We start from the raw sequence: 24,058 nt of genomic DNA, 5'->3' as shown, positions 1-24,058 counted from the left end.
CCCTTCTTCAAGCAATACCGGGAAAGTATTGACCTCATTTTGTCCGAGCTCCGCCCACCGCGAGTACAGCTAGCGCCATGTGGCGGATTTTTGGTGAACTAACCTCCGGGAAAACGTGAAAGTTTTGACCCTTCTTCAAGCAAAGCCGGAAAAGTATTGACCCCTTTTCTGATCGGAAAACGTGAAAGTCTTGACCCTTCTCCAAGCACAGTTGGAATAGTATTGACCCGCCTGAAATTATTGAGGCCTGGAGTGGTCAATACTTTTCCGACTTTGCTTGAAGAAGGGTCAAAACTTTCGCATTTTTCTGGGGGTTAGTTCACCAAAAATCCGCCACATGGCGCTAGCTGTACTCGCGGTGGGCGGAGCTCAGAGAAAATGAGGTCAATACTTTCCCGTATTGCTTGAAGAAGGGTCAAAACTTTCACGTTTTCCCGGAGGTTAGTTCACCAAAAATCCGCCACATGGCGCTAGCTGTACTCGCGGTGGGCGGAGCCTAAAAATAGTGCCGTACAATTAATTTCAGGGGCCCGCACCCACCCAGGGCCGGCACAAGTGAAAAATATTTTTTAAAATCGGAAAAAATTGGAAAAAATCTGAAAAAACTTGGGAATAAATCTGGGAAGGTGTGACTTCAATTGCATATAATTAGTCACCTCCAGAGCCTTTGAGAGATGTGCCAATTAAAAAATCAATAAAAAATCGTAAAACAATGGGAAAAAAGAAAAAATTACGTTAAGGTCGAAGTCGGTGATTCTTTGTGTAGGTATGCTCGCAATAAGAAACAATCTGTACGATTCAAAATGTACATTATTTATTGAGAAAACTGACTTTTGCGAATAACTATTATAATACATAAATTAATGTAACATATGCTATTGTACATAATATATCAATACCTTCTTACATACTCCGATATTATTACTTACAATTAGATGCTATAAACAGAATAGTAACGATAGCCCTACACCCTAAGAATATATTTACAGTAAAGCAAGGTTTTGTCATTATTTCAGCCATGTAAAACATATAATAAAGTTAGAACACACGATAATTAATTGCGTAAATATTCCAAGTGTAGAAAAAAGAATTCAAAATATGTTTCAATATCTGCATTTGTTTTGCATACTCTATTCAATTACAATGTAACAAAAAATAAATAATTTCAGTTGAATGTACGTACAAAAATTTCACAATCGGTGTCTTTCAATTCAATCGTCAAGTACTCTTTCGAGAAACTAAGTGGCTTATTTGTATGAAGAAGCATAACATTATATGCCGCAGACATTATTACATCTTTGCACGGGGCATTTCTTCTTATATTACCGATGCTGTGAAATGTCCTACTTTTTCTCCAATAGTCTCCAAAAGATATACATATACATATATGTATATACACACGTGTAGAAAATATAGGACCAAATATCGACTGAAAATCCGACCCTTGCTCGCAGTTCCTGACACAGAGAGCACGAAATGATAGCGGTAAAAACTAAATGCTTAGAAATTGAATTGCGCAGCGTATCAAGATCCCGAAGGGATCTTATATTTTTGCCGAGTCGTAGGCACTGCTCACGATAATCCAGACGCCAAGAATCGTACGCACGCATCGAACACAGGTGACATTCTATATACAAGATGATTAAAAGAACCGAAAAAAAAGTATGGAGGTTTTGTCTGGAAATTATGATAACTTAATGTGAAGAAGCGACCGCGCGACTGGCTTGAATTTTTAAGGTACAGCAGGAATAGAATTACTTGTTCTGCGGATCTTGATGCGACTGTTGGTGGTGGTGGTGTGACTGTGATTGTTGTTGTTGTTGTTGTTGTTGCTGTGGCTGCTGTTGCTGGTGATGAAGGTGGTGTTGTTGTTGCTGTGAATGCACAGGATGTGTTATTGTCTGTAGTCTAACTTGACTGGGACCTGGACTGGCTCGTGCTGTCGTCACGACAGACTTCGCCTGGTTGGAAGCAGCTTGCCTTAATTGCGCGCTACTCGCAGTTACTACTTGTATCGTCTGTTTTAGAGTAGACGCTACAGGTATAACGCGAGTCTGGAGTGGAGATTTGGCGAGAACAACCTGGCCGGCTTGAGATACAGCTTGCCCAGTGGATACCTAGATGAAGTAATCAGGAGTACCATATTACCATCGAATCAAAAGTAATAAGCAAATTTTGTTTGTAATAATTATCATTGTGAAATGAATGCATACGTGAGTGAACTGTTGCATCGTCGAAGGCTGCACATGCTTCATGACTTGTTGGATTTGTTGAACAGTCATGGTAGCGGGTAGAGATTTTTGTTGCACAATTAGTTGCGTCTGAACTCCGGCTTTCCCGGTTACTTGTGCCAACTGAGCTACTTTTTGGGTAGGCAATTTCCTCTGCGCCAATAGTTGTGGATGAAGAGCAAGCTGTCTGATTTGCTGTGGCGTAGCAGCTCTGACACCTGCGACGTTAGTTGCTTTCACTAAGGTAGCAACGGGTGTACCACCGGCAGAAGTCCCAGCTTGTTGAACTTGCAATCCAGCTTGGGCAAATATCTGAGCAGGAGTGAGTCCTGCTTGTGTAGGTACTTGAACTTGGGTGACGGCTTTGGCTTGTTGAAGAGCAGCCTGCCGCTTTATTAATGCCGCTACTTCCGTTTCCGAAACGGTGCGAGCTACAGTTTGTTTGCCAATAGTTCCTGGCGAAACAGTCGCTGTCCCTAACCCCTGTTTTATTAGCGCAGCTCTTTGTTGGGCTGCGGTAGATACGGCGACTGAAACCTTTTGTCCACCAGCTGCCTGCGCTTGTAACGCTTTCAGGTGTTGTTGTTGCCTCAACAAGACTTGCTGCTGTCTATAGTACTGCACCTGAGCAGCACTCAACGTTTTGCTGCCCGAAGGTGTAGCGACCGTGACACCGACTATTCCTTTTTGCGTTACGATCGATGGAGTCTGTGACGCAGACACTAAACTGGCAGTCGCTATTCGTTGGGCAGCTTGCAAGTTGGCTACGCTAACCACAGTTGGACTGGGTCGAACATCTTGCATCGTTAGCGTGGCTCCTGTTCTCCCCTTGACAGTTGTGGTCACAACTGTCGCTACGCTTGTGGCTACCGTATTTGTCGATGGAACAGCTTTAATGGGTGTAGCTATAGTAGTAGTTACCGCCGTAACGATTTGCGTGAGCTGATGCTGTTGAGGCATAGGAGTGTTCGGAACTTGTGGCTGCTGTTGTAACTGAATTTGTTGTTGTTGGGCCTGCTGCTGCTGCTGCTGCTGTTGCTGCTGCTGCTGCTGAGCCAGGCGGGCAGCCGCTTGTTGAGCTTGCTGCTGTTGTTCAGCGGTCAAAACCTACAAAAGTCATTGCCTAATTACGAATTCTGACTAGCCGATACAAGTGTAGAGATCTACACAAGTATCATGGGGCATAATAACAGGATTTGCGTTATATTACGAACAGTGCTAACGGCATTCTTGAGTTTTTCTTTAGCGATTCTTTCAGCTCTTCGTGTGGCCACTTCGATAGGAGCTGGTGGACTGTCATACTGAATGCCACACTCAGCCAATACCGCAGCATGCTTAGGATTCTTCATTAGCGGATTAACAAGCAGTGGTTTCACAGTAGGAGTACGTTTATTCGATACGGATTTGATTGTGTCGAATCTCTGGCAACACATCGACGTAAAAGAATGGTTCTTATCCTGATTATAGAGCTGCGACGTTCGCATCGGACGATTTGTTTTGGTCTGTTGCTGTAAAAAAATTTGAAACAAAAAAAGTTATTCTCGCAATGCGCCTGAAGCTGAAAACTACCCAACGATTTTCACTTAAGAAATGAACCGAACCGATCGTGAACAACGTAAGCATACGATTGTGGATATTCCTTACCTCCGAAACTTGTGGTATTTTATATACTCCTTTTTGTTTCTTTTGCTTCTTTGGCGTGGTATCATAGAGAAGCTTACCCTCTTCTCTCGGGACAATCACCGACTCATATCTACTTCTGCACTGCTTGGGCGACCGATATATCCTGGAAGTATTGTTTACTATGTCAGCGACCAAGTCCCAATTCGGAGTGTGACCGGGAGAGAGTATCATCAAGTTCAACGGTAGACCCTGGTAAACTTGAATCGCCTGAAGCAACGCCCAATCTTCATGAATCATCCATTCCAGGACGTGGTCCGGTTCTGGAGTTGGTTTCAACACTGCGGAAGGTTTGATTCCTGGCATTGGTACCGGTGGGCGAACGATACCCCGATGTTTCTGCAGCTTCATATCCCGTCTCATTTTAATCAAAGCTGGCGAAGGTCGATCAAAAAGAGAGCGTGGCGCGTAGACAGACTCTTCTTTGTGTCGTATTTTTATCGGGCGACGACCTACAGTCAGGTAAGCTTGTGAGCAACGGAAACAAATTTCTGAACGATAACACAAATTTCTTCATTCACGTGATTGAACGTACCGTCCCTATCAGTGGATCCAGCATCGATTCTACTCCGTTTGTGTTCTTTCTTGATATACACAGGTGGTAGTTGAGCCTCCGACATCGGCGTAGCTTCGTACAAGAATCCAAGTGAGAAGTCTACATATACATCGGTGTCCGATGTTGGAGGCGTTGGTGGACACCACATCTGATTACGGTCATAATTGCTTATTTGTATGGTTGAATTTTTTTAGAAATCATGGCTAAAATTGGAATTGAGAATCATACTGACCGGCATTTGCTCCATGGTGTTCTCTGACAACCATATCTGCAAGACAGCAAAGTTGGATAATGAATTGGCCGTTTACTCGACAAATGGTTAGACAACTTGGTTTCAGAGGCAGTTTTATCCCCCGAGAATCAAACTTCTCTTCTCTTTACGGTCATCGATTAAAAATTGTGGGTCAAAGAATGTCATTACGGACCATTCTGTTGTGTGAAAATTCATATATACGCATGCGAGCTACTCGCTGGAACCACGCTTTGAGTGGTATAGTTAGGAATGAGTAGGTGTGACCGTTGTCTTATGTGAATAAAATGAATAGAACATGTTGGATAGAGTAATGAGAGGTAAAATTTTGCCTTATTACTCACTCAAAGGCTCATTCAGTCCATTCTGGGCCTTGTTTTGTAAGGCGCATTTGTATTACCGCTAGCCGCTCAATTATGTGCCTGCTTATATCTTGGCTGTCTCCAAGTTTGGAATGGCAAAGGCAGTGTTTTGGTGCCATTTTAAAAAGAATTACGTAGGGGTTACTGTGTACTGTCAATACTAGAATGAACTTCTAGTTTTTAAGTGCGGTCATGAGAGCCTTGCCACACCAAACTGATACTTAATTCATTGAAACAATGATTTCCAAACATAAACAAGCACACTGAGCAAATTTGACACCAAAACGGAACTGAACCTTTGATTGAATTATACTTGGAAACGCACCAAGAAATAAGAAAACACATTTTCATAGCAAGGAATATCTTGTTTATTTTCTTTCTCAGACTCACTCGGTCATACAAAATACAGGCATACGACTTATCGCTAATATTACAGTAGGGCTTCAATTCAAACAGATTTTATCGAGCTTACGATATTACGTTGTCAATACTTTGTTAAATAAGGTGACGAAAAATCGCATCACCGCGTGGCATGTTCAAAGGTTTTTAAGAGGATTCCCCGCCACTGCTCCGAACCAAAGTACCCAAACTAACGCTTATTACATTATTCTAGACTGTTGTAGCCTACAACATATCAAGGATTTCTAAGTATACTAGTATAATACAGTCAAGGGCTTGATCCGCTTGCTCATCGTTTATATGAAACATGACTTATGTACCTAAGCATTTACAGAATACGTGCATTTACGCGAGACACTTGATAGCGTTATAAATCTAAAAACATTACAATTGTACCCAGTACAAACGAAATTTAAACTTCATAGCTTCGTTTTGTGAATATTTACACGCTCGTTGAAAATGAAAACTAAACAGAATAGACGAAGAAACAACAAAAAAAAAAAAAAAAAAGAAAAGAAAATACGAAATTAGCGTCCAGTCAACGCATGGCTTAATATGCGTATGATTTCAAGACGTCGATATTTATACAGTGACGTTAACTAATATACCAATGTGATAAAGCTTTAGCGCAACTCAGGACACTGGGCCATTGTTAGATTTCTCTGAGGAAGCGGAGGACTTTAAATGAGCTGCTTTTTTTGTGAAACGAGCCTGGCTTCGGTCTACGTCTTCTATGATTTCGACAATCTCGATGTTACCCGGTTTGTCAGTTATCGTAGGTTTAGTCAAAGACCCAACGCGTGTTCGTCGCTTTTTATTCCTATATTTTTTCGGCGGAGGCCTATATTCGGGTTCGGTATCTAAATCAATGTATGTAACTACGGTAGAATCCGGAGGGGCCAATGATTGTCTTTCGTCATTTCTAGGGCTAGAATCCTGCACGGGCTTGTCGCAATCAGGATCAGCGCGTCTGGGAACATTTTTACATCGATCAACGCGCTTCGAATCGACACTTGTCTCGTCACCCCGCAAAAATTTATCCGAACTATTATTTGGATTAGAGTCAGAACTTTGCAGCATCGTAGACTTAATACTGATTTCACTTCCGCTTACTCTGGAATTTTCTATTTTACCCACACGTACAAAAGATTTTGGTGTATAAGAGTTAGAGTAAGTATTCAAATTTTGTAAAACTGGAGGCTCGCAGTTACGCGCGTTTGGGTGTTGACTTTCATCAGTCGATAGATTAGAGTCCACTTGGTTTGGTCGAGAACTAGAACTTTTGATAGAGAGTTTAAACTTAGATCCTAGTTGTGCTCTGTTTTTTCTAGACAATTCCGTAATGTTACTTGCACCATTGTCCGTTAGCTCGCTAATTTCTCGCTTTGAAGATGTGAAATACGAATCATGATTTGTGTCTGTTTGGGAATTCAGAGTAATGTGTTCCAATATTTTGGTAGTCGAGTCAGGTTTTACTGTCGAAGGAATTGACTTCTTTAAGACCTTGCTGGATGTCTGAGATTCCGTGAGACTGGAATTTGAGTTAGGGTATTCAATTTTAAGTGGAGAATCAACAGCATTCGCGTTTGAGTCCGTATTGGAAATTCGGGAATCCAAAGGAGAGACCTCTTTGGTAGCTGGCGTGATAGAAAATTTTCTACTAAGCTTAGCTTTCAATCTCGGGGACAGGGATCGTACTGTTTGGGTACTCGAACTGGGTTCTGAATTTAGGATGGTATCCATAATTTCTGCCGATTGTAGAGATGATATATTCGAACTATGGTCCACTATTGTATCGTCTGTTACACCGGTGCCTATGCTAGACTTGCTGGCAGTTCTTACTCGGGAAAAATTTTGAGGTGTGTAACCACCGATTTGAGGCACGGAATCTAAATTAGACGTTGATCGAGTAACGCGGGATGACCGAACAGAAATTGGCAAAGGGGTATCAGGCCTACGTTGTCGGGCAAGAAATTTCCCCTCAACATTTAAATTTGCTGAGAGCCTACGAGTGGACCGTGTTGACAAAGGGCTTGGCATGGCATTTGTATCAGATATCGGTTTCGTTGATGGGACGGATCTACTTTTCCGAGTCACTGGCGAGGGCACCTGAAAGTCGCCATCTGATTTTTGAATCGTGCTACGCGTCGAAAATCTACTCGGCTCTCTACTGGATGAAGCGATAGATTTAGAACTTGAATTCGCACATGGAATCAACTTCGTACTTTGATTAGTTTGATCCGTACTTGAAGTTGGGTCATTGGGGAGTTTCGAAGTTTGTAGCGAAGTCCCTCTAGCTAGTTTTTGAGACTTTTGAGGCAAGGGAGTGATAGGTCGGCTAATACCCGATCTCGTAACCCGGCTAAAATCCGAGACAACTGGGAAAGGAGTATCCGGTCTCTGTAACCGTCCAAGCTTTAAAACGAATTTACTAGTCTGTGAATTTGTATTTATATTGGAATCACTCGATTGGCTAGCACCTGATCTTGTTACTCGTTTGATACTCGTCGGAGGAGTCAGGGTATTTGGACTTTGAATACTTTCGTTTAAAGGTGGACATGGGATGTTGGAATTACCGATCAGAGTCAACCTTTTGTTTCTGGTTGTTACTCCGGGAAAGGGAGTATCTGGTCGTACCCCTCGCGATTTAGGAACTGAGTTTATATTTGGCTTGGGACTCGTAGGCAGGGAACCGGAAATAGCAAATTTGTCAATTTGAGAATCACGATCAGATACTTGGTGCAATTCATTCAAGGGTTTTATATCATCTGCTTCTCGACCAACTGAATTTGGAATTTTGCATGAGTCAATAGCCGACTTATTGGCAGACCGGGTAACAGGCATAGGCGAAGTTAAAGTGGATTTTTGTGACGACAAATCAGATATTGCCTTCTTGTCTGAAACAGCAGGGCTGGATGATCTACTTTTAGCTTCTGATGGTTTAATTAGATCAATACCGGTTCGAGGTAAGCACCTGGATCTAGTTACAGGTGCTGGGGAAAAAGATCTAAAATTTTGTACGCTCGTAATGGGTCTCGAAGAACGTGTTTTGGACTTGACAGTTTGGATTGCACTTGAATCAGCGTCAGAATCTAATGTTTCAGTTACTTTATTTGATTGCGTCGAATTGTCGGTTTCAGAATCGGAATTTGTCCCTACAATTTCCGTACCTATTGGTAAAGGAGCTCCGGACTTGCTAATAGGTAGTTCATCTTCATGCCGATTTAGTTTAAACTCGTTTGGAGATGAACTACAATTTTTCACAGGTGTTGCCAATTTTGAGTTCTGAGCTTCTTTGAATTCCGAATCTACATGACTATTTGGCTCGTCACTCGTTTCTGTATATTCTTCTGCATTGGATCGGCTCAAAGATGTGTTTAAATCAGATGCACATACTTTTGTTGTGACAGATGAAACTGTGTCGGTATCTCGAGAATCTGCACTAATAAACCCACTTTCCGATTCGATGGTTTCGCCAACATCATTGACAACAGAATCTGACGGTACTATCGAGGGCAAAACCGCGTCAACCCTTTGTATTTCAACGATTGGATCTAAACTGCTTTTAACATTGTCCTCATCTAACTCGGAAACAATGTCGACGTCGGTTCGCGTTGATACAACGTTCTCATTTGTGGAACAAGTGTTCTCAGATAAGGAATTAGACTTGATATCAAAAATTAAGGTTGCCTCTACGGGGTTAGTTTTTGGTGATATTTTCTTAACGTTACTTGAACCAGTGCTATCATTGACTTTGGTCAAAAGTGCCTCATCGAGAGGAGTTTCGCAATTTCCAAATTTTTTGTCTTGATTAGTTTTTCCCCTGGTCTCTAGATTTGAATGAATCGGGCTCGAAGGCGTATTAACGATTTTTTTCGGTACAGTATCTGGACGCGGCGGCGGCATGAACATTTCATCTGATTTTGGTTTTACACGTTTTTTGCGAGAACCCCCGGAACTAGGCGCATTTACAGGCCGAAGCCCGGGAAGAATGGGTCTAACATCCAAAGTCCAAAGATTTATCTTAACATCCCCCCTAGATCTCGTGCGCGGACTGTTTAAGTCCCACTGACTCTTATCGGTCGACCTATTAGATTTATTTCTGTTCTTAGAAGGACTGCTACTTTTCGAGTTATTTTGTCTACCCCTGTCCTCCTCATCATCGTTCTCCTCCTCATCATCATCCTCCTGACTCTGACTCTCTGTGTGACTCGACTCCTCATCAGGACTATCTTCTACTTGGTCTTCCTGAGACTCAGACTCTGACGTAGTAGTTTCGGTTTCACTTTCAGATGACTCGCGAACACTGTGACTGCTTGTACGTGTGCTTCGCCTACTCGGTGGAGTTTTCTTATTAACTAGTTTCTTAGAATTACTAGTGTTATTAACCTGATTTTGAGCATCCTCGCGTCCAAAGGTTAGAGGCTTCTCGTCGTCGTCAGCTAATCGCATGCGTCTTTCCTCCTCCTCTCGCAATGCTCTCAATCGATCCAATTCCCATTCTTTTTTCTGTTGTTCTAATTCTCGCTCAGCTGCCGCGAGTTGCGCAGCCGAAAAACTACCTTCCGACTCTTCTACAAACTTCATCGCGTACCGTTCTATCGGCGATAACTACAATAAAATTACGCAAGGGTTTAATTCGGATCAAATTTTCACTGATTCTTAAGAGGTTCGTTGAGAAATAAAAATTCAAGAATTACCTGTTGTACCAAGTGTTGAACCTCTTGTTCAGCTTTACTGACTTGAGTGTCTTCTTTTTCGACATCATCTAATGGAATATTTTCGTCAAATTCGGCTAGATCAGCAACAGCCTCTGCCTTGGCAGTCCTAGCGGCTTGGACATCCAGATCTTCTTCTGCAGCAGCAAGAGCGTTTTCCAATGCACCCATTGCAGCTTTTTCTTCCAAAGGTTGAGTGGGCGGTTGAATAGCAGCGGAGGGGTGATCTTTGTGCATAATTTTCTCCCGGTCTCTACTGCGATCTAATACCTCAGCCATGCGAGTTGAAGCATCATTCTCAGCTTGATCAACGTTAAATAGATCTTGAATCGTCGACTGTAATTGAAAAAAAGATGTCAAACAAAAACCCCTGAACTCCAAACGAAATTCAAATTGTAAAAAAAATCTTACACTCTTAAAGTAAGCTGTTGTAAAGTTTCCGCCTTCAATCGCGAGATCTCCAAGCAACCTTTTCTGATTAGCCTTTTTAAGAATATTCTCTTCTACAGTCTTTTCACTGACCAACCTATAACATGAACAGTAATTTTGCTAGTATAATCAAAGCAAATTTTCAGAAAACTACAGTGAAAGTGACTTGTTTGATATATCTAGGTATTTAAACAAGAATAAAACAAACCTGTAGATATGAACATCTCTGGTCTGTCCTATCCTGTGACATCTATCTTGAGCTTGAGCATCCATTGTAGGATTCCAATCACTGTCGTAGAATATCACAGTGTCAGCACCTGTCAAATTGACACCCACACCACCAGATCTCGTGGAAAGTATAAAGCAGAATATCCGTTTGTCTCCGTTGAATCGTTCCATCAAAACTTGTCTTTGATCGACTTTAGTTGCACCGTCGAGTCGTAGGTAGATATGTCCATGGAAATTGAGAAAAGCTTCTAGTACATCGAGCATTCTTGTCATTTGGGTGAAAATTAGAACTCTATGGTTTCCAGTTTTAAGTTGGCGCAGCAGTCTATCTAGTGCCTGCAATTTCCCGCAATCATATTGTATCAGCCGGGGATCCGGAAATTGTGTAGACATGGCACTAGACACCGGATGAAATAGAGTGAATTTCGGAGATAGTTCATGTTGTAATTCTATCTGTAATCTCTGTTGAGCCCACAGTTTGTGGGGCGGAGGATGTGAAACGTGAAACTTCGGAGTGGGCGCTTGTACGGCAGGAACGTATACCACAAACCTTTCAAACACCTCTTGAAGTTGTTCAACTATCAATTCCGTTGATTTGATAGCCTCAGCTAGAGCCTCGGTGCTCGAGAAGTATTCGCGCCTTGTACGAGTCTTTTGATGCGCACTCTTGCATTGCAGCCAGCCCTCCCCATGCCAACAACAGTTTTTTACTGGCTTTGCAATTCTAAGGGCGTCAAAAAGGTCTTCACCGTAAAGCGGACAGGCTGCACAACGCCTGTCATTTAGGTTCGCAATTGTTTGAAGCTTTGCCTGCCTCCGTTGTCTACGTTCCTCTTCCAATTGTGGCTGGAATAAATCGTTCACCACAAATGAAAACGAATAGAGAAACATAATGAGTTATCGATTAATGATAACTTACCAGATAAAATTCAGACTTGGGCAGTTCTTTAACCTGGGCTTTATCTGCTGCATTTTGAGAGTTCCTAGTGACAATTCCGTATCTTAGCTGCTGCTGATGCAGTTGTTGCGTTCCAGGTGTAGCTTGTGGTAAGGAAGTAGTGACATTAAGAGGAGGGACTCTCATAATTGGCCTCCCACTGGTCGCTGGAGTTGTTGTCGTAACTACCCCAGGCATCACTTTATTTACCGTTGTCACGGACGTTGTAAGCCCCATTAATGATTTCGATAAAACTGTCAAACACTTCCCAACTGACGTCATTACAGGAAACGAAACTGCAAACGTGAGAACAAATATTTTCCAGCATGAATTTTTTATTGAGAAACAAATTCCGTGGTTTGGTGTTTTTTAAAAAAAAAAATTCTGTTTCCCCAGACAGGATTCACATGCCAAACTTTAGATATGACATCTGAGTTTAATAGGGATGTTTTTTATTCCCCTACTTGAAGAATACAAAATCAAGCTATGATCAGCTGGTATTGTGGTTGGAGAGGGGTTCGAAAGATTTCTAGGCAATTTTTATTGGAAACTTCAACTCACCTGTGTTAGTGTTCTGTTGATTTGATGTCAGAATAATATGCCTACCAGAAGATGTTTGGACAAGCTGAGCAAAGCTAGGTACAGCTATTCTCTGAACAGAATCACCTTGTTTAACGGTAACAGTTTGCGTCGTCAGTCTTTGAAGACCTTCTTTCATGTTGGGGCTTCCAACGGTTATCCGTTGCGGATTCATAGTTGCTGTAGTTGGTGTGGAAACCGTGGTAGTCTGCGGGGTATGAGCCAATGTCGCAACTGGAATGGCTATTTAAAAGAAGATTTTTTGTATATATGAATAAATCTTGTCAACTTTCCTCTGCTTCAAATTGAAATTGAATTACTCGTAAAGAACATAGCGTATCATTACCTTTCACACTACCCTGATGTTGAACCAACTGAACTGAGTATCCCTGCAAATGTTGTCTGTTAGCCACTCTCAAAGTCACTGCTGCAAAAACAAGCGAGACATCGCAAGATTAAATGATGACTTTGTAGAACGAATTACGTTTGATTAGTTGCATGACAAAATTATGCACTCAGTTCTAGAATGTTCAAAAATGGTAGGATCGTGAACAAGCTGGCCTGAGAAATTTTATTCTAGCACCACTGCAAAAGTGTACTGCAATAATATGCAATCACTGATCGGTGGCGCTTATTCAGCCACCAAAGAATTCGGATATTGTTTTGAAAGAATAATTAGAATAAAACAGAAGACTCGGAACTTATTACGTTACCTTGTCCAGAAGGGGCTTGGTTATTCAAGCCTTTGATTAGTGGAGATGTTCCCGCTTTAGGGGAAGGTACAATTCCGGTTACATTTTTCAGTTTGGCTGATGGTTGTGGTGGGGGTGATGCTTTGCTCTGGTTGGATAACCTAACATTGATTTTGATTTTCCCAGCTGGACATTTAGGAGGTGGATCAGGTTGACTATCTATTTCTTCTATTAACTTTCGTGGGGTTTTGAACTGTTTCACTCTGTGCGCGACGAACGCTGTTAGCGTAAGTTCCAAATCGACCAAAATGAGATTTAGGCAAGATAGATCAATATGCTGAAAGACAAAGTTGCAATATTTAATGAGTTGACGTTACGAATCGGAATAGTAGTTAGAAGAAACACGATTGCGTAAGAAATTACCTCAAAGGGGTTGTAATCTAGAGCACTCCAGGCAAGTGACGCAGTCACGAAATCGATTCCTTCCATTTGAAAAGGAGAAACGGTAGGCCGAACTTCAAATAGATTTGGATGATTACACACTTTTCTTAGTTGCATCAGTACGTTGATAACACTCAACAAGTTACCACTGGCTAAGGTTTCTCTCGTTCTACGATGAAAATGAAAGAAAGAAAAAAAAAAAGACACCTCATCAGCCAAAGTCGAAATTAAAGTGTACTCATTATACCAGGCTAGTCTGCAGTTATTTGTGACATACGTGTAAACAGAAATTCTTACTTGGCGCGAGACATGAAGTCGTCATAGAGGTATCTCTGCCGCTTGGATAACCGACACATTACAACGTGTTCATATTTTTTAGGTAACTGTTTCTCCACTTCGGTTTTCAGTCTCCTCAAGAGAAATGGTCTGAGAACCTGTAACGAGAAGGCCAATTTTATGTCTTTTTTATTTTAAATTGTCATCGTTATTATGTCGTCAGTCTTCAAGTGAATTGGATATTACGAAAAATTTAAATAAAATAGGTAATTTGAGAAATTTATCATTTGTTTCTCCAGACAGGATTCACATGTTGTATATTTTCCACTTCCAACACATGAGTTTTAATGAAGAATTGTATAATGTACCCCTGAATAAATATGAACAGTTCCACAATGAGTTAAGACCATAGAAGAACTGTGGTTGGCTGCGGGGTTGATATTTACATTATTTTTCTTTCATTTTCCAAATTAAAAGTGTAAAGGCAGCAGTACCTACAGACCTTGTGAAGACGTCGGATGATATTTTCGTTGTATTCGCTATTCCCTTCAATCATTCCAGTAACAGGGTTGCTGAACCATTCTTTGAATTCTCTATGAGACTGAAATACATTCGGCATTAAAAAATGCATCAATGACCACAGTTCCATTAGATTATTCTGGAGAGGAGTTCCTGTTAGTAGCAGCCGACTGAAATTAAACACAGAAATTCGATGACTTCAAGTGTACAGAGAATGAAAATTTTTCTTGACCTCGCATTAAAATACCAACCGTTGGGTTTGAAAGTTCAATAACAGCTGCCACCTTTGAGACTTGAAATTCTTTATATTTTGAGCTTCGTCCAAAATAAGATATTTCCACTTTTTTCGCCGAAAGCTTTGATGGTCTTGAATGACTAATTTGTAAGAGGTAATGCATATGTGAAAGGCGTTTGGTTTTGTCCATCCTGAAACAAGAGATCCTTCGATGTTGAATTCGTCAAGATCCTACAAACCTAGGTATAAAGATTGCATTGACTCAGACAAATGCCTCGTTTGGCATCACGAAATAGGAAGGAATGAATGGATGTATTCCGATCCTTCAGCAAATATGTATAATTCTCATCACGTCAAAAATAATTACATAAATGAGAGGCCTCATCAACAGAAATTGGAGTATCTGAATGATTGTTGATTTGCCATACATTATTACAATTGAGGAAAGAAAAAAAAAAAAGCAATGGTCATACCTGTTCTTTTTTGCTTTCGTTCCTTCTGTGTGCCATAGTATGTTAAAATTTTGAACCCAGGGCACCATTTTTTGCACTCCATTTCCCAGTTCAACATTACTGATGTAGGGACTATGATAAGATGTGGTCCCCAGTTGCCTTTTTCACATGCCAGATGTGCCAAGAGAGCAATTGTTTGAATTGTTTTCCCAAGGCCCATCTCGTCCGCGAGTATACCATTCAGCTTTCTCTCAAACATGGTGACCAACCAGTCAAGACCGATGTGTTGATATTCTCTCAATGAATGTTTCAGGAGAAATGGAATTTTTGTTACAACCTGTATTAACCAAGGATCATTAGTTTTTAGGTGTAGATAAAAGAAATATGTGTAGATAAAAGAAAGACGTATACAATAAAATGTTGTTGTGACGCATCACCCAAATGAATGTGGAACAAAAATTCATTTGGTTGGTAAAAGTTGCCACCTTTATCTACCTCTGGTTAAATGGCGGTGTATCAAGAACATGATACAACACCTTGGATCGCAAAGGCCAAAAAAAGTGAATTTTAAAAAAAGGAAAATCTAAAACTTACGCTAGTTGTCAGTAGTGTATTTCCCTTGGGTTGTATACTTTCAGCCAAAGCTGCAACGTCGTCCATTTCATTTCTTGCTTGATCCGATTGATTCTCAGATTCAATGGCACTCTACAACATACAAGATCAACAAATAAGTGAACACATAGGATGTGACAATTATTAGGTGGCATAACGTATTGATGCTATAACTTTACCTTATCGGTCGGAGATTTTTCAACAGTCAAATCTTCCAACAAAGATTTGAGGCCAACATTTGTTTCATCATCACTCTGAGTTTGCGAATCTTCATCTTTGGTCTCGTCTTCACTTTCACTTTCAATCTCGCTATCTTCATTCTCTTTATCATCATCCTCATCTTTAACAGAATCTTTGCAGGACTCTAGAGAAAATAAGCACAGCCGTCATTTATCATCAAGGTTATTCAATCTAATAATTAAATTCTCAAACACTTGAATAAAAGAAATTATCTCAGACAAATGCCTCAATTACATCACGAAGAAGGATTGAGCTGAATGGATCTCGCCCCTTCAGAAATTGTATAATATCATCACTGAATAAAAAAAAGTGCCAAACCAAATACAAAAATATCAACAACGGTGATCTAACCTTTATCAGTTTCCTCGTCAACGTCCATTGCCATATCTGGTAAATGTCCATATTTGGCCATGAGATCATCAATGGACATTTCATTTTCAGCCTACAACGTGAATCAGAGTAAGCGGTTATGATCTGGTAATTTATATGAAAAATAATTACAATAATTTTTTCCATCAAATTCTCAGACAAATGCCTCGATTGCATCACCTAATTGGCTTGAGCTGAATGAATCTCTTACCATCAGTCGTGTGTATATAGTCATCACTGAATTGAAGTTAGAGTTGTATCCAAAAATTACTAGTTTGCAGTGCCTACCTTGAGATCATTTAATTCCTGCTTGTGATCTTGATTAAGTTCAAGTTTTTCTTGTTCCATTATAGTGTCCTCGTCATCCGAGGATTCGTCCGATGCAGCAACAAATTCTTCGTCCCTGTCTGCACCGTGCTATCAGAAGAGACAAGATAATATATCAATATTTTCTGATGAGTCATAATTGTAATATTTCCGAAACTTCCAAACTCACATTATCAACTGATTCATCAAGCTCAGGTGACAAGCTTCTATCTCTTTCCTCAAGGTAGTTGGGAGGTAATTCTTTCAACAGATCCTCTAAAGGAAGTTCAGACTCCCGTTTCAACAATTCTACTTCCTCCACGTGGTTCGTTGTTGACCTCATTTCTTCTTCAGCTTTGGCAATAGTTTCCTCATCATCATCTGAACTTTGATTCGGTTCAAATTCATCTATGATAAAAGTAAAAGCATGTGAAGTTCTGATAAAAACTTGTAGCTAACCCAGATACAAGTCATGATTACTTGATATTTTATTATCAATTAACTAACCATCCGAATGATGTTTGCCACTTGCAACGGGAGACGATATCCTGGAACTATTCATGGAGGCAGAAACACTTGGAACACTGTCAGTTTTATTAAGACCTTCAGTGAGCCAGGTGGAATATTTTTCAGTCTGGCCAACAATGAAATTTAAATGCTGGTCTAAAGCCTTTTTTCTTTTTTCTTCTAGTCTAGTTTGTTGTTTGTACTCAACCAGCTGCAAATAATTTATTTTTTAAATTGCAAACTCATCATGGTATCACAATGAATATATTTTTTTTCCAATTTTACATAAGAGTTTGTTTCTAAACTTCTTTGACCAAGTAGAAAGGCTACATCGCCATACACAAGTTTAGTGTTAATGTTCCCACAACGAGCACACCTTTTCAACACTTGGACATTAAAATGGTCGGCTTAATTGTGTGGGGTTGTTATACTAAGTCATAAAACATAGAAGGATAGTAAAAGTTGATGAACTAAATACCTTTTCAACATTCGTCCAAAATGTTTTTATTTCCTTGGCAACAAAACTGGCAATTTTTTTCAGTCGAAGTTCATGCGATTTCTCTGCTTTCTGTGCTTGGACAGCTTTCTCCTGAAAGTGTTTCTGCACCATTCTGGCACACTTTTTAGCTGCAGCCTTCTTCCACTTTCGTTCCTGCGCAAAATCTGCTGCTAGCCAAACCATTTCTTCCAAAAGATAATCCCAATGAGCTTTCGTTCTCGATGGTTCTTGTACTTTTGGTAATCTGCGTTCTGACCACAATCCTTCCCGCTGCAATTCCGAGATCCTTTGCATGACATAAGCTTCTTGTTTAGCTTTTTCTACAATTTGTTCCTGATTGTTGGCAGCATCACTGGAAGAAACTACTGTGGACGACGGTAGTTTGACAAGCTTGACTACTGGCTGAGAAGCAACAAGATTTGGTGGTGGTTTTGCTGGTTTGGTCGAAGTGCTAGCTGCTGGAATTCTTTCGGCAACAGGACTCGACACTGTAACTGACAGTGGTTTTGGTGGATCTGGAAGTATAGGAGTACCTCCTGAAAGGAAAAAAATACAAGGTTTGATTCAACGTCGTATAAAACTGCAAACATTTTCAACAACTGAAAACAGTTATACATAACAATTAATAGTATACAACTGTACAAAACTGCTCTGTGAAGAGATGCAAAAAAATTTGCAATGGAAAATCAAATGAGAGGCTGAGATTAAATAATGATTTATGGTCGAACTCGAAATATCGCAAATTTCAATTGATATAATAAAAATATTGTATCTGGACGTCCTTTGGCTGAATAGATTAACTAAGTAGCCATACACTAGTTCAGATCTAATTTGCCCACTACGCAAATACTACTTTGACACCAATATCAAACTAGTAGCTTAGTTGTGTGGGGTGCAAAGAGATCAATTCCATTCGATAAAATGATGAACAAAAAACAGGTGTAAATGTAAATATTGCAGACATAATGATCTTTGAAACTTCCTCCATCAAAAAACTTACATTCACAATAGACAAGTAAGAATACCTCAACGCAACTAATGTAAGGATGTGGAATTAATGCACACATGCGTTCTATATATCTTGTACAGTATTCATGCTACTAATAATGCTAGGGCAGAAGTTTGGGTCAATTAAATGCTATCCGTCGTTCAGTTCGAATTTTAGGAAAGAGTTAAATACCTCCAATGCATAAGAAAAACACTAGCCAGAAATACGTTATTTTTTCTAAACAGCTGGAAATTAGGGAAGAAAATGAATGCAAAAAAGGACTAGACACCAAATTACTGCCCTATGGTAATCACCTATAATGAACGTGGGTGCTATGGTAGTGGTGGGTGAAAGGTGAGCAGTAGCTGGTGGATTCTGTACAGCTGTTCGAATGGCTAACACCATACCATGGCGGCCTCCTTGGGGTTTACCTGGTACTTGTCCTATTAGAAATTCGGTGCTTAGTCATACTGATGTCACTACTTTACATTGACATGATAGAATAAGAATACTCGAGGAAATTCAATTCATTTGTTACATTGTTATCACCCCTCGATCTTTCAACTGAATAGAAAGAAAATGTTGGTTGTACCCCTGACTTTCACTGTCCTTGAACCGCAAATATATGGAAAAGAATTTACCAATAGAATGCATACCTTGTTGACTAAGTTGAGCAACTGCTGCAGGTAAGGTAGTTGAAACGGCAACGGGAGTAACACCCGCACCTGGAATTTTAACTTCGGTACCCAGACTGCTGGGTGCAACGGTAATCGTGGTTGTGAGACTGGCGGAAGTTGTTGATACATCAGAAATAGCTGGCGATGGAACAGTTAGATCTTCATCATCATCTTCTGGATCGAGCCTATGCTGTCTCAAAAAATGCAAATACTGTGGAGTCGTTGGTCTTTTCCTCCAGTTTTGGAAGTCCATCATATTCCCACCAACGTGAAGGAAGAATAGCTCAGATGCATTTTCTGCATACTTTTCTCTGATAGCACGCATCCGTTTCATTTTGTGATCCATGATACGTCTTCTGTATCCCAAGGAATCGTCGATCGTAGTTATTTTCTCAGTCGACTCTGAGAGTCTAAGCCTCTTTCTAGCTGGAGGAGACTGTATTGCTGTCTGCGCAGATGGCGTGACAAACACATTCCCTAGAGCTGTTCTTATCTGCTTCGGGGATGTAGATAACACAACTTTGGCAGGACTTTGCCGCGTTGGGGAAGGCAGAGGTGAATTACTTGCACCCGCAACACTAACAACGCTGACTCTCGGTGAATTACCACTAATATTGACAATTCTTGTTACACCAACTTGCTGAATACCAGCGTTTGTTGTGATGCTGCCAGGTATGACCTAAATTTGAGATGACATATTTGTAATTCAAGCAAATGCCTCATTTCTCACATGTTACAAATGATATGCAACTTGTTAATTTCATCTCGGTGTGACCGTTATCACAAATGTGTTACATGGTGGAAATTGTAATTCGAATGCAACAAAACTACACCTAGAAAACTTAGAATATTCATCTGTATTATTACCTGTGCAAGGCCAGGAACCTGTGAAGTAATGACAAACTGTTGTCCACTTCCTGTTGTAAGCACATTGAGACCTTGAGCGGTTGTGAGAACCTGCTGTAGTCGAACAGTTTGCTGGGTTGCACCTCCATTATTTCCGCCGCCCCCGACAAGGGGCGGTAGACTAGGAGCAGCCTGCTTATCACTCATCGTATGTCACTCTGTAAATGTTTAGAAAATCTTTATCAAACTATATCAGATTTGATTTTCAGAACGGACTGCAATTTTCATATCTCAATAGATGTTCGATAGTTTGTGGGAAACAAATGAAATGAAATAACATAACCTGATGTAAAACCTCTAGGCAAGTATTTCATAGCATTCATGTGAAAAAAAGCTTTTATCTGTGAGACAGATTGGTGATAGATTATTGTGTACAGAACGCAGAAAACCAATCACTTAGCTCTACACATAAGGGCAAAGTTTGTTACTTGAATGAAGAATGCTTTGGTTTTATCAATAAATGAATTTACGAATGAATGAAAAGTTGTAATGATACTCAACCATTACAGAACGTTTGATTATTTCAAAATATTTAACTTTAGGAGATACGATAAAATTTATTCCGGAACATTATTTGTGAACATTTTATAATGTGATAATAAAATTGAAGATCACCACGTGAATATTTAGATTGGCGAAAAGCGCTTAAATCAAAAGCGCTTTATAAGGATCTTGGAATTTTCGGGCGTATTTGGAATTCTATCCGCAGAGCGCCGTTGGATGCAAACGGCTAAATGCGGAATATCGAGCATCGGTTCGGCATACAATAATCATGTCAGACCGCAAAAATAGCGAAATCATTACAGTTGAGTAAACGTGACTATTTCGCGGGCTTGGTCTTGACTCAAGTCGCTAGCGGATAGGGCGTCGAAACTTGTATGTATTGGTTTTGAAAAAAAGACAAATTAACTAACAAACCAAATTCGAATATCTTCCCAGCTGTAGATAAGAGAAAATGAAAGTTGCAATTAATTCGACTCAGCTATTTTGAAACAAACCCAGTAATTAAGGAAGGAATAATTTTTTTCCACTGCGTCGGCAAGCCCGTAACAATACAAAGGAAATTTTCCGTCAGCCATATTGGCGTTGCCCTCCAAAGACGGTCGAACTCACCATAATGTAATCACAAAATTCTCCAATGTAGGTAAGCCATCCGTGAAAAATAACATCACACCGGTAATGAGAAAGTGTTAAACCGTAATTAGGTACCCCACGTAATATTCGGCACGTGAGCTATATCTCATATTTTAGAGAACATTTTCGCTCGACTCTTTCAAGGACGCACACACTTCTAAACATGGCGACGGCTCCCCGACAAATTTCATCGGAGCGCAAGCCAAGATCCTCCTTGCTCGAACTCCTCGTACCTCTATCACTGGATTCGGGAAGCCGTCAGTAGATGCTGCTGTGTCCGGGACCAAGCTCTCCCATTGGCCGATAGCGCTCAGACGCTCGGCAACGTGGCCTGAACTCTGCGTTTTCATTGGCAATTCAGACGTCCTGAACAACGCAGTACTTCCGGCATTCTGATCGAATCAGCAACTTATTTTTCTAAATTCACGCTATTGTAGAACAATTATGAACACGTGCAGCATTGATCAAACCCATTGGTACATGAGCCTGTACAATAATGATCAAACTCTATAATAGCACAGAATTTAATTCATCGACGATAGATCTAACGGTTACCTATTTAACCACGTTTCAGAGCTAACCTATAAGCATGCGCCCAAAAATATCCATCAATTCCTAGCCATTATGGCCACCTCCACTAGCGCAAGGCGATCGGATACTGCGAGACACGTGTATACTCGATGAACGCAATGAATGTATTACTCCTACATCCTGGAATAATTTTCATTAAGGAACATAATTCTGGGACAGAATTACGGCCGAGATGGAAAGAAAATTACTATTTCAACATAGAAGTCACATGCATATATTTTGGATGGAATTTTTTACTTACATTTTATACGACTAGATTTCCCTTGTGCTAAGTTTCGAGTAGCATCGCCGTAGAACGTTCTTGAAGTCGTTGACTGATGATGTTCTGAAGTATAAAATCGCCAGGCTCTATGCTGAATATTTAGCGAACGGTTGCACGTAACGCCCTGACGAGAACATGTGGATCGAAAACGTGGTTGGGCATAATAATAAACTGCTGAGTTAGTGAATAAACTGAAGGATTCGATGCCATGTTAATTAAGAATAAACTCGACACTATACTACTACTGATTTTTATTTATCCCGAACTAATATCACTCAATGTACGCACGGGACTTGATCAACCGCACTCTCCAAAGAAAAACCGAGATAGTACCACGATTTGATCGAAATTTTACCCACCCCCCCATCTACTCAACCGCCACCGGTCGCATGTGGCGGCTCACGAAACATCGGGGACCTTGTGACTCGTGATCGAGGTCATTTTAATATTCGATCTATCATCATCGCGTTTGAATTGTGTAGTAACTTGATAGCTCCCTTCGCAAATAAAAGTAAAGTAGATATTTCAGTATAATCATGGAGAAATACTACATTTGAACCTTACACAGAAATCCATATCATGCAGATCTGTCGATTCTACTGTTGGCTGAAGAATGGGGATTCTACTATAAACAGAGCCTGGGATGTCGAGACTGAGTGTCCGTGTACATCCAAAGCTAACCGATTCAACAGTATTTGATTTGCAAAACAGAAAGATTTATACTGCCTTCGATTTCATGAAAAGCGATTCTGAAAAGTTGATGCAATACGCCGGTCTATCATTTCAGGTGGATAACAAGGTTTCATTAGAAGCCAGCTAATTCTGTATGGGTATCTCCACTGATAACAAGTCTTTTTTCATTTTTCTCAGGATATTCTGGAAATAAAACAAGAGATAACAAAATTATATGGTGGTCAAATTAAGAATGGAAGAGAGTTGTTGAAAACCAATCACAACAATGTGATACTAACTGGAATTAAAAAGTATGAGGCAGTGATTATCGATAGTTCGGTGAAATTAGATAAATTATTTCTTATTTTTCAGTTTGGATAATTTGCTGAAAGGAGGTCTACGTGGTGGGCATATTTATGAAATGTGTGGCTTATCTTCATCTGGGAAATCACAGTTATGTCATACAATTGCTGTAAACATTGCTAACAAATTAGAAGGCATTGTGTATTACATTGATACGAAGGGAGATTTTTGCGCTCTTAGGGCACACATGATTTTAGAGAACACAAAATGCAACAAGGTGATTATTCTTTCTCAGTTAAACATTGCATATGTAATTATCAATCAGAACTTTCTATTTTTTTTCATAGGAACTGAGGCTACTTACTCTTAATCACATAAACGTTATTCGTGCAAAATCAGTAGCAGAGCTGGTCAATTTTTTGCATAGTCTGAAGATGTTGAAACGAGAGGATACAGAAAAGCCAATCAAGCTTCTGATCATTGATTCCATACCTGCAATATTTTTCAATTCCAAGTCCTCCGAATTACTCCGGTCTAATTACACTTGTGGCCTAAATCATCTTTCTAATGTAATGCGATGTATTGCCAATGAATTGAATATAGTGGTTATTACAATTAATCTCATAACGAAATGGCAAGACTGGAACGGTGGGTATGGTTCTAATAATCCTGCAACAGTCCGAGTAGCACTAGGAAAATACTGGCTCTCTGTACCCAACACGCGCTTACTTCTAGAGACAACTGATCCTGGAATTATGAAGATATCGCTGTTGAAGAGTAGTTATTTAGCAACAGAACAGTCTGTTTGCTACGCCGAAATAACAAACGCAGGTGTTGTGTGAATGTTATATTCCATATAAGTTCGAATTCCGAATTATTTGTGGTAATTTTTAAACGAAATACGCATCTATAAATACAATTTAAATTTCCTTACTGGCCGTCTTTACATAATTGACTGTTTCTGATGAATCAAAAAAATTAACAAAATTAGACAAATCAATTTATAAA

The 24,058-nt window shown here is 40.2% G+C and overlaps 2 protein-coding genes, 1 long non-coding RNA gene and 1 other non-coding gene across 6 annotated transcripts; 2 read left to right on the top strand and 2 right to left on the bottom strand.

Moving 5' to 3' along the window:
• Positions 1 to 792: 792 nt before the first annotated feature.
• On the bottom strand, positions 793 to 22,433 carry LOC105685462 (helicase domino). Of its 3 annotated transcripts, XM_012399560.4 has the most exons (29): positions 21,202 to 21,405; positions 20,050 to 20,246; positions 19,162 to 19,861; positions 17,497 to 18,053; positions 17,019 to 17,229; positions 16,702 to 16,919; positions 16,494 to 16,622; positions 16,188 to 16,278; positions 15,776 to 15,960; positions 15,579 to 15,689; positions 15,006 to 15,321; positions 14,549 to 14,723; positions 14,281 to 14,467; positions 13,800 to 13,936; positions 13,485 to 13,671; positions 13,083 to 13,398; positions 12,716 to 12,796; positions 12,352 to 12,612; positions 11,773 to 12,086; positions 10,834 to 11,699; positions 10,608 to 10,722; positions 10,179 to 10,532; positions 9,868 to 10,089; positions 4,700 to 4,735; positions 4,447 to 4,615; positions 3,876 to 4,363; positions 3,446 to 3,739; positions 2,214 to 3,338; positions 793 to 2,117 (listed from the first exon to the last, which is right to left on the bottom strand). In XM_012399560.4, the coding sequence occupies exons 2-29, from the start codon at positions 20,233 to 20,235 to the stop codon at positions 1,755 to 1,757; spliced, it is 8,394 nt and encodes a 2,797-aa protein (XP_012254983.2). In that variant the 5' UTR covers positions 20,236 to 20,246; positions 21,202 to 21,405; the 3' UTR covers positions 793 to 1,754. The 3 variants fall into 3 exon arrangements, with proteins under 3 accessions (XP_012254983.2, XP_020707839.2, XP_020707838.2); XM_020852180.2 differs by lacking the exons at positions 793 to 2,117; positions 2,214 to 3,338; positions 3,446 to 3,739; ... (2 more) ...; positions 4,700 to 4,735; positions 21,202 to 21,405 and adding an exon at positions 22,055 to 22,433 and having other exon boundaries at positions 5,424 to 10,089; XM_020852179.2 differs by lacking the exons at positions 793 to 2,117; positions 2,214 to 3,338; positions 3,446 to 3,739; ... (1 more) ...; positions 4,447 to 4,615; positions 4,700 to 4,735 and having other exon boundaries at positions 5,424 to 10,089; positions 21,202 to 21,406.
• Positions 12,173 to 12,265, bottom strand: LOC112694954. Its single transcript, XR_003150260.1, has one exon. It is a non-coding gene; the product is annotated as a small nucleolar RNA SNORA26 (small nucleolar RNA).
• Positions 20,256 to 21,676, top strand: LOC125500234. Its single transcript, XR_007277477.1, has 2 exons — positions 20,256 to 21,232; positions 21,340 to 21,676. It is a non-coding gene; the product is annotated as an uncharacterized LOC125500234 (long non-coding RNA).
• A 12-nt stretch (positions 22,434 to 22,445) lies between the features above and the next one.
• Positions 22,446 to 23,983, top strand: LOC105685500 (DNA repair protein RAD51 homolog 4-like). The gene is made up of 5 exons (XM_012399631.3): positions 22,446 to 22,586; positions 22,661 to 22,862; positions 22,946 to 23,058; positions 23,120 to 23,327; positions 23,398 to 23,983. Exons 2-5 carry the CDS (start codon positions 22,719 to 22,721, stop codon positions 23,890 to 23,892), a joined length of 960 nt encoding a protein of 319 aa, XP_012255054.2. The 5' UTR covers positions 22,446 to 22,586; positions 22,661 to 22,718; the 3' UTR covers positions 23,893 to 23,983.
• The last annotated feature ends 75 nt before the right edge of the window (positions 23,984 to 24,058 follow it).

Source organism: Athalia rosae, chromosome 3 (assembly GCF_917208135.1).
Source record: "Athalia rosae chromosome 3, iyAthRosa1.1, whole genome shotgun sequence".
Taxonomy (NCBI): domain Eukaryota; kingdom Metazoa; phylum Arthropoda; class Insecta; order Hymenoptera; family Athaliidae; genus Athalia; species Athalia rosae.
This window is presented reverse-complemented; position numbering and strand designations above follow the sequence as displayed.

Coding starts and splice junctions, on each gene's coding strand:
- LOC105685500 (XM_012399631.3), top strand. CDS start 22,719: ATGTCGAGACTGAGTGTCCGTGTACATCCAAAGCTAACCGATTCAACA. Junction 22,863..22,945: donor ACGCCGGTCTATCATTTCAG/GTGGATAACAAG, acceptor CATTTTTCTCAG/GATATTCTGGAAATAAAACA. Junction 23,059..23,119: donor ATACTAACTGGAATTAAAAA/GTATGAGGCAGT, acceptor CTTATTTTTCAG/TTTGGATAATTTGCTGAAAG.
- LOC105685462 (XM_020852180.2), bottom strand. CDS start 20,235: ATGAGTGATAAGCAGGCTGCTCCTAGTCTACCGCCCCTTGTCGGGGGC. Junction 17,230..17,496: donor TTTGGACGAATGTTGAAAAG/GTATTTAGTTCA, acceptor AATTATTTGCAG/CTGGTTGAGTACAAACAACA. Junction 12,797..13,082: donor CCAAGCCCCTTCTGGACAAG/GTAACGTAATAA, acceptor TTGTTTTTGCAG/CAGTGACTTTGAGAGTGGCT.